General features: G+C 40.9%; 1 protein-coding gene across 6 annotated transcripts in view; it reads right to left on the bottom strand.

Annotated features, from left to right (window-relative positions):
* Nucleotides 1-10,414, bottom strand: part of CTNNA2 (catenin alpha 2) — a 637,223-nt gene that overhangs the window by 170,893 nt on the left and 455,916 nt on the right. For all 6 annotated transcript variants that reach the window (XM_042467966.1, XM_042467967.1, XM_042467968.1 and 3 more), the window contains one exon: nucleotides 5,371-5,451. In XM_042467966.1, coding sequence (XP_042323900.1) covers nucleotides 5,371-5,451 — 81 coding nt within the window. The remainder of the gene's footprint in view (nucleotides 1-5,370; nucleotides 5,452-10,414) is intronic.

Raw genomic sequence — 10,414 nt, forward strand, 5'->3', positions numbered from 1 at the left:
ATGTGACATCACTTTGTTTTAGGGATGTAAAGCATTTTCATCTCCCTCTACAAGAGTGAAAAGTATCACCCCATGAAAAATTCAAATATTATTTGTGACGTGGTTTTCTTTTTGTGTGTATACTTTGTTTATGAGTGCATTTTTTTACAAAAAAAAGATTCTTTGCAAATATGATTATTTGCAAAAAAAATCTTCACAAAATTTTCACAAAGAAATCAAGAGATCTTGAACAATGCAAAAACAACATTGTAATTGTACTGAGTAGGGAAGCACTTAAAAAAACAGACTAGGGAAGCAATTTTTGGTGTAATAACTGAAAAACATAAAAGGGTGAGATGGGAGAACAATCAACCATTGGTATATAATGGCGAGGTACAGACCGCCAGAAAGAGGTGCGTCCCCGGCGCCTCTCTTTGCGCCGCAAGAGCGTTGCAGCAACCAACTTGTGCGGCGCTGCTGTGGAACAAAAAAGGAGTGCCCGGAAGCGGCTCCATTTTGCGGTGCACTTCTGCTGCCCAAAGCACCAGCGATGGCGCGGTGATGTCACAGCTGTGCCGCCCTGTTTAGAGGCAGTGCAGCTGCGACGTCACCATTACGCGCCATGTCTGGTGGGCGTGCCGAAGTTGCGGCACCCTCGTCACGTGCAAGGGTTGCCAGGCATGTGGGCACTCTGCCCACTAGGCAGCCCTCGCACATGACGAGGGTGCTGCAAAGGCCCGTCTGTTCTAGGCCAATGCGATCGACACCAAATGATGTTCAGACCAGGTAACCATTCATATTACACAATTCTAGCACTATTATAGAATAACTTGTCTCCTCGATCCCTGTCCTTTCTGGCTGGTCATCCAGGGAGGCTATGCAATTACATTAAAATTCCAATATAATATTAATGCATCTCTCAGGAAGCGAAGGTTTCCAACTTGTTTAAAAGAAATGGCAGTTCAACCACTTCTTTAAAAAGTCCTCTCTGAGCCCCCTGTACTAAAACAACTACAGACCAGTTTCAAATCTCCCTTTTCTGGACAAGATGATCAAGAGGTCAGTTGCTTTCCAACTTTTGGCAGTCTTGGATGACACAAATTATCTAGACCCATTTCAAATTGGCTTCAGATCATGATATAGAATTGAAAGGGCTATGGTTGCCTTAGTGCATGATCTTTGCCTGAGCATTGACAGGGGAGTGTGTCCCTGTTGGTGCTTTTGGATCTTTCAGTGGCATTCAGTACCATCAACCATGGTATCCTTATGGAACCCCTGAGGGATTTGGGAATTGGAGACACTGTGCTTCAGTGCTTCCACTTCTATTTCTTGAGTACATCCCAGATGGTGGTGCTTGGGGATAGCTCCTTCTCAAAAAATGGAGCTGTTATACCACAAATTGCCATTCTATACCCAATGCCATTCAACATTTACATGAAACTGCTGGAAGAGGTCATCGAGAGGCGTGGGGTGGGGTGCTATCAGTATGCCAATGACATCCAAATATATTTCTGAATGCCTTCAAGTAAAACTTCAACTAAAGATAGTGTGTCTCCTCTGAACGAATGCCTGGAGGAGGTAATGGGCTGGATGAGGAAAAACAAATTGAAGCTAAATCCAGACAGAGGTCCTTACTGTATTGTGAATGGGCCCCTATGTGGACCCTGAAAGACTCACTATCTCATGGAAAACAGCCATGATCATCTGTTCACCCCCTGATGCCACTGCATTGACACAATGTCTCAGAAGCCATGTGCTCCCTGCTGCCAAAGGACAAGTTGTGCTAGTTAGAAATTATCCACAAAGTAATTTTCTTTTCTGTTTCCAAAAGAGGTTTTTTGTTTTGTTTTGTTTTTTAGAAAAACAAACAAACATGAAAACCAAATAACTGGCAGCAGGGAATACCCTGCTGCTGTGAATGTCCATGCCTACTGCTGCCTTCCATGAAAGAGGCCTTTGTTTTGTTCAGTTTGACAAACTTGTCTGCAGGAGAAGAGCAAAGAATCCTGCCAGTTGGCAAAACTTCTATTCAGACTTCAAACTCCCTGTCTTTTCCACGCAGTGGAAGAAGCAACGCCCAGCACAATGTGCAGCCGCTCTGACATGCCTGCTTACTCCTAAATACTTTGTTCACAGTCTGGCTTCATTCTTTACTTCTCATTGTTTGAGGTTCAGAAGGGATGTATGGGGGGTGTATGTGTTCCACACAGCCAAGGAATGCTTGAAATTGGTTACTCCTATGAAACTTGAGGAAAGGGAGGAAATAAGTACTTTAACATGGATTGGAGCTGCATTTTGTTAGTGATTTTAAGCTTTCTGAACTTCCTAGGCTGTGTCCTCACTGCAGAAGTAATCTGGGTCATACCATCTGAACTTCCACGGCTCAATGCTATGGAATTCTGGGGATTGTAGTTTGTTGGGGCACCAGAGCTCAGCTCCAAACCAAATCTTAGGTAAGATCCATGGGTAAAATTGGAAAGAAGTGGGTGACAGAATCTCTGTCCCTAATGGTGGTGCAGCTGCGACCTTGTGCTGCCATTGGGACAGAGGAGGTTGTCTCTAATGGTGGTATGGGCATGTGCATGCACTGCCATTGGGGACAATGCAAGTTTGCCATCTGCGGATATTCAAATTAGTGGATGGCAAGTCCATGGATACCAAGGGCCAACTGTACATTCTTTTATCTGACTTGAATCTCCCACCACTCTCTTTAATTTATATGCCACTATCTCCTCTTGATTCTCTCCTAGTGTTGAGAATCTTGTGGGCATTAACTGGTAGCAATGTCAATGAATCCAGCTTCAGTTCCTAGTTGTGATACAATAACTTGGGTAAAAGTCGAAAGAGAGCAGTAATTTCCTAAAACACAGTATCTAGACTTGCAATAGTTTCCCCCCATAATGGGCCACCCCATGAATTGTCAGACTAGGCACTTGGATATTAGTGAGGCTCATCCTCTGGGAATTTACTGGAGCACTTCAAAGCATCAATTTAGAATGAACAACGTCGATGTGGGATAGGATTGTGGCATTTGCCTTGCTCACTCCCATGGCCTTTTATCCACACTGACATTGAACAATGTTGCATCAGATTTCCGGAGGATGATCTCACCCCACTGTAGGAAGGTAGGTGGGACCTGGTCCCAAACTTGACATCTCCAGGTTGAAATTGTTCCATATCCTAACTTTCATTTAGGATGAAATTCTTCCATATCCTGACTTGCAGGCCAGCTATGACACTTTCTGCAAGAACAGAATTATAAGCATTCGGTAAAAGAATAGACAAGAGGCCTTGACTGATATATTTCACTGACAAATTACTTTTAGGAAACTACTGCAGGTTGAGTCTTTCTTATCTGAAATGCTTGGGACCGTAAGTATTTTGAATTTCAGATTTTTCTTTTGTACTTTAGGATATCTGCATATACATAATGAGGTATCTTGAAAATGGGACCCAAGTCTAAACACAAAATTCATTAATGTTTCATATACACATTAAACACGTGGCCTAAAGGTAATTTTATACACATTATTTTTAATAATTTTGTCCATGAAACAAAGTTTGTGCACCATCAAAAAGCAAAGGTGTCACTATCTCAGCTACCCATGAAAAATATTGAGTTTTAGGAGCATTTTGGATTCAGAATTCCAAATAAAAGAAATTCAACCTGTATCGTATTTAAAAATATGGAGTAAGTGAAAGAATTCCATCATTTCGTCCAGCTGATCTGAAAGCAAGAATGTGAGTCTGCAAAACTTTTCAGAACCAGCCTGAGATTCATGCCAAAAACTTTTATTCAATTACCAATAAGATAGCTTTGTAAACTCATTTTTAATATGTGGCCAATAAAAAAATAAATCAAGAAAAGACATTATGTTTAATTTATTCTTATCAATATTTGAGGCATTAATTTCTAAACAGAGGATCCAAACCAAATGGCTGTTCTGCTCATTGCATTATTTGTGCTTGTAGTTTTTATAGTATGTTTTGCTTAATTAAATTTTTATCATAAGCCATTCTGATACCCACATTGGGCTTAAATAATACAATATATATTTTTAAAAAGTAAAAATAAGTAGAGTGCTTCATAGTGCTCAAAGCCTGGCTCCAGTCTTTCTACAAATTTTATTTGTCTAAATATGGAAACAGTTCTGTTATATGTGAAGTTGAAGGCTTTCATGGCCAGCATCCATAGTTTTTTTGTGGGTTTTTCGGGCACATTGGCCATGTTCTAAAATTTATTCTAGAAGCGTAAGGAAAACCCAGAAAAAAACTATAGTTGTTGTTGTTTTTTTACTCTAAAGGAGAGTGAGGATGGACATTGTACCCAGCTCATACTGTACCATATTGGCTTAAGGAGATGGCAGGGAGTTAGATGGGAAGAGGTGGTTAGTTAAACAGACTGGCTTGAAATGCTGGCATGGGGACAGCGTGGGGGCATGGCATTTAGACACTACACACCCAGGTGCTGGCCCCATGCCCTACCAAATACATGGTAGGTGGCATCACAACGCTCCTTTGGCATAGCGTTTATATGAAGCACACCAAAAGGAGTGCCAAAAAGTGCCACAGTGGCGGCAAAGGCGCCTTTTTGCCAGCTCTGAAAGGAGTGGCATTTTGCCTTCTCTTTTAGAGCCAGCAAAGCCCTGCGGCGTGCGGTTGCCATGGCCCCGATCTGGCACACAGACAGCAAGCCACTCTTTTTGTCTGTTTTGCCCCTTGATCTAACTCCATTTCTGTTAAACCCAAACTCATATTTTCCCTGTTATCAACCAAATGATGCATTAATCTACCGATACTCCCTCAAGAGAGCCAGAGTAATATCACAGTTTCAGCTTTGGACTATGACTCTGGAGACCAGAGTTGAAAACCTCAGTTTGTTATGGAAATCCATTGGGTGACCATGGGTAAGTCACACTCTCTCAGCCTCAGGGGAAGGTAGGGGAAATCCCCTCTGAGCAAATCTTGCCAAGAAAACTCTGTGTGCCTTAAGGTAGCCATAATTCAGAAACAACTGGAAGGCACTCAATGATGACAACACATCCGATTCCTTTACTGATTCTTCCATTGCCAGGCTAGCAGTGGTCAATGCTTGGTGGTCTTTAGCCATCTCAGTTAAAGGAAAGGATGTTCTATCCTTCCCCTTGTTCAAATGCTGTCACTTTGCTCAAGATCTACTGCAACATATCTGCTTGGCCTTATTCTTATACTCCACTATGTTCACTTTATCTTTGCTAACTGATGCCTTAGTTCCCACTCTGGTTGCCTGTGCTTTCAAATGCAGAAGAAGGCACTGGCCAACATAGTACATATGTCCCCAGGTTGAGAACTATCTATGCACTTAACAATGCATCATCAAAAGCTCCTGCAAAAATACCTGGCACCACATACCTGTCTTCGTAGATCTCTTGTTTTCTTGGTCATCTTGTCAATTGCTATATTCAGTGGGTCGCCTTTTTCTTTCCTGCCAGTCTGTTAAAAAATAAACACAGAAGCAAACCATTAATTAAGAATAACAGCCTGTACAAACATCAAATATGCAATATTGCTCCATTTACAGCTCCAGGCACTGCAAGGCATAGGCAGAATTTCTTCATTGAGATTAGCAAACGAATTGAGCATGCCTGTCTTTATGACAGCGGATATCTGCCCTTCACTGAAGCGAAAAGGGAAGTCATAGATTCTGAGCACATGGTGCACATCCATGCATATGGTGTCTTTGATTATAAAAAGAGAGAGGAGGGGGAAAATAAACCATGGTTCTCATTAGTGTCATATGTGAGCATTCGGGGAACATTTGGGATGGTAATCATGTGTCCCTTCAAAAGTCTGTGGACTATAAGTCCTGACCAGTATAGGCAATGTTTAGGAATGCTGGGGAATTATTTTATTTCTATCAACATGGGACTCAAGATGGCTCACAATTTGTTAACAATACAGCTTAATCAATGGATAATACAAATGTTAAAACTTTTTTTTTTAAAAAAAATCATATAGTGAATCGTCCATATTGATCAGCATTGGATCTGCTAATTTGATCAGCCATGGATTGCCACTCTCCATATTATTCAACAGCAGTGAGTTGAACATACATGTGCTGAAGAGTGTGCATGTTGATTTTGCTGTCACTTAATAACATAGAATGCAATCATCCACATTTTTTGGCATCCATGAGTAGACCTGAAACCAAATGCACACTGAGCACCCACTGTATTTAAAACATTAAACATCTTTACATTGTACACCTTTGGCAGGACCCTCTGTTTTTGAATACTATGGAGTGCAATCGTTCATGCTTTTGGAATCCACAGCAAGACCTGGAACCAAACTCACACTGAGGGTCCACTGCATTTAAAACATTAAACGTATTTAGATTGTATGTCTTTGGCAAGACTCTCTGTTTTTGAATAATATGAATACTATGTAGTGCAATCTTCCATGCTTTTGGTGTCCATGGAGGAACCTGGAACCAAACCCCCACTGAGGGTCGACTGTATTTAAAACGTTAAACCTCTTTAGATTGTACACTTTGGCAGGATTCTCTAATTTTGGTACCTTTACATTGCTATGTAAGTTATTAGTGCTATATAAAAATGAAGATGATGATGATGATGATGATGATGATGATCATCATCATCATCATCATCATCATCATCATCATCATCATATTAATAATATGATATTATTATTATTATTGTTGTTGTTGTTGTTGTTGTTGACTTTTAACAGGACAATTAAACCATAAAGATGGTAAAATTACAGTGCACCCTAATTAAAAGACCGTTTGGAACTGTCTGTTAACAGTCAAAGGACAAGGTAAGCAAAAGAGGTTCTTCCCAGGTTGTAAAAAGAGAACAGAGAGGCCGCAAATTGAGCCCCCCATGGGAGGGAATTCCTCCAAGGAGCAGCAATACCAAACTTGCCTATGCTGATAGTAGACTTAGCCCTCCCCCCCAAAGATCTTAAAACATGGAACTGTGGTCCAAAGACATCTGGATCCACACAATCCCCACCCTTAATACATGGTAACATAGGCCCAGGACACAGGCCCCTCTGTAGTGTGGCTGTGGCACAACTAGGGTTAGGGACCACGTGGCAACCGCATGGTCCCTAACCCTAGCACAGACTGGCGGTGCTACAATGGCGGTGCCCCGTGTACATGGGCGCCACCACTGTGATGTAACGGACGATAGTGTCCGCACATCGCACTGCACCAGTTATGTCAAGAGTGCATCATTGGCACATTCCTGATGTAACAATTGCAGTGGAAAAAGAACCTGGTTTGGCGGCTGAGGTTTTCCTCTGGAGGAAATTAGGCCGCCAGAAGGCCACCCTTTTGGGGCAGTCTGTACTGCATCATAATTGGGTTTTGTCTAGGGGCAATCCTTTGGTAGAGAGTGTTTAAATGATGGACCGGGACTTTGGGAGACATGATTTGAATTTTATCTTAGCTAAGGATATTGATTGGATGATCGGCAAATCACACTCTCTCAGCCACAAAAGGAGGCAGTGACACCTCCCTCAACAAATCTTGACAAGAAAACAATGTGATAGGTTCTCCTTAGGTTCACCATAACATCTTGAATTTTATTAACCCATTTACCTTCAAAAGATATACGGTACTATTCCAGTATAACAATAGTGGGAAAATAACAAATGCAAAAGGAGGAAAAATAAACACATGATTAGTTATAAGTTTCTATAAAAGCTGTCCAACTTTGAGTCCATTTGTAAATTTTATCTATACAACCTTCTTTCAAACGTAGCAAGCATTGTTAGATCTCCTATCCATTGAATCTCAGATGGAGAATATATATATATATATATATATATATATATATATATATATATATATATATATTCCAGTAATGAAGTATTGATCTTTTAGCAGTCAACGAGGGGCTGAAAAATCTACTTCCATTGGCTATTTGTTAATTGGAAACAGGTAAATAATTCAAAAGGAAATCCATGTCCCTGGATATCAAGGAACTTTCTAAAACCAAACTGGATGCTTACAAACGTCACAGGACATTGGGGAAATGATTTGTGACCTCCCAACTACAAAGGTCTACCCTCCACATTCAGGTGAGGGTCCACTCCACAAAAGGGGAACAACCATGAATATAAATCTAACCCCTCTCCCTATCCCTAGACTTTTCTACCCACGATCTACCACTTCTCTTATATTTGTGATTTGATACTTTGCCAACATGGTGTAGTGGTTTGAGTTAGTTTGGAGTAGGGGGTCTGGAGCTGCATCTGTGCTACAGAAATAATCCAGTTTGGCACCACTTTAATTGCCATGGCTCAATGCTATGGAATGATGGGATTTATAGTTTGTTGTCACACCAGAGCTCTCTGACATGTCTCAAAAAATGACAGTTCCCAGAATTCCATAGCATCGAGACATGGCAATGTGGTGTCAAACTGGATTATTTCTGGAGTGTGGATGCAGCCTCGGACGCCAGGGTTTGAATCCCTGTTCAACCATAAAAAACCCACTTGTTGATCCTGGGAAAGTCACAATCTCTGAGCCTCAGAGGAAAGTAATGACAACCCCCTCTGAATAAATCGTGCCACGAAAATCCGATTCACCACAAGTAGCAACTTGAAGGAACACAATGTCTTACTACACTACTTTGCAGAGTTCCCATTTGTTTTAGCGATTCTTCTGCAAGAGAATATCCCCTAGGAAAGCCACTTTGAGAGCCTTTAGGGTTGAGGAGTGGTGTGAAAATGCTATAAATAAATAGACAGATAGCTAGTGCAGTGCATCTTTAAACTGTTTGGTTCTTTCTCAACACAGATGCAGAGTCTTTTCAATAGTAAGTTTTGCGACTCTTGTCATTAACTGCTGAGAGCAGCAGATTACTTTAAAACAAATCATAAAAAGGATGAAGAGGGGAGATTAAGGTGACTCAGTAGATCACACCAAAGTTTTGTGCTAATGCATTATATCCCTGTACTGTAGCCTTTGCTCCGAGGGAAAAAAAGAAAAAAGAAGGGAAGAAAAGAAAAACAAATCTGGCAATACTTCTCACTATAAATGAATATTAAGAGCTTCTAATCTCCATCCTGCCAGGCAGCAGGGATGTTAAACATGATAATAAGCAGCAAAAACAGCTTGAGGACAGAAGGAAAACGCTCCTTACAACACTAAGAAGGTTCACATTGGCAGACATTAGTTGCAGGATAAAGACTTCCACTTAAAGCATTTCTTCCCCTTTCAAAGCAAAAGATCTTCAATGTAGATATATTTTTTTAAAAAAAAAAAGGTGTTAAAAGGAAGGCACTTTATAGTTTATGGCACAACTTTTTAAAATAACACACACAGTGGAGAATAACTTTCAGCTTGTAAGGTGTAAAAAAGTTTCATGTGACTCCAGGGCATGGACTATCTTGCCTCCTGGAAGAAAGTAGTTTCTATAAAGATTAGTTTATCCCTTATCGAGATGTTCGATAAATCACTTGGGGCTTTTAATCTTGAGTCGCAGTGCCGCCTGTTATTTGAAAGGAACCAGGTTTTCACAATAATGCTGAATATTCAGAATGAACTCTAGGGAGGGCAAACAGGCTATCTACATGACAAACCAGTGAAAGATGCAGGGCCATGGTTGTCAGTTTATTCACTGAATGACGCTTGGAGATCACATCAGAGCGCAAGCCAAGTTTTGACTTTGTATGACTGTGTCTGCACTGCAGAAATAATCCTACTATAACTGAAAGACTACAGTTCCCAGAATTCTGTTGCATTGAGCCATGACTGGGTGGCCTTGGGCAAGTTGCATGCTCTCAGGGGAAGGCAATGAGAAACCTCCTCTGAAGAAACCTTGCCAAGAAAACCCCATGAAAGCTTCACATTAAGGTCGCCACAAGTCAGAAACGACTTGAAATCATACAACAACAACAAAATGGAGGAAGGAATGAAAGTAATAGACATCATTCCTGTTGCCAGGATCTAAAACTGCTGCTTCTCCCAACTGTTCCTTGTGGGTGGACTTTATTTCCTCTTAGCATCCTAGTCCTGTTGGCCATACCTAAGGTATTGCAGAGCTACCATGCAATACCAAGGACCAATCTTTTTAAACAAATGTTTTCCAGTGAGAAGAAAATAATAATATTAAGAGCCCCTTGGTCCCTACATCACAGTTACTGTACACCTTTTTTTAAGTGTGGTATTGAAATTCTGTATGATGTGTGAATAATAGTGCCATCTTCCTTACAAATAATTTGGGGAAGGGCAGAAGAGAAGGGGGAATGAAATGTACATTAAGGCGCTGTAGTTGTTGGATCAATAGATAATCTGTCCAGCTGTCTCTTGCAGGATAAATTACTGGATAAATGGCACCAGAATGTTGTAGGGTTTTTTTTTCGGGGGAGGGGAGACAATGTGTAATAATATGTTAGTAGATGAAGCTGCTGAAATGGTTTTAGC

This window comes from Sceloporus undulatus, chromosome 5 (assembly GCF_019175285.1).
Source record: "Sceloporus undulatus isolate JIND9_A2432 ecotype Alabama chromosome 5, SceUnd_v1.1, whole genome shotgun sequence".
Lineage (NCBI taxonomy): Eukaryota > Metazoa > Chordata > Lepidosauria > Squamata > Phrynosomatidae > Sceloporus > Sceloporus undulatus.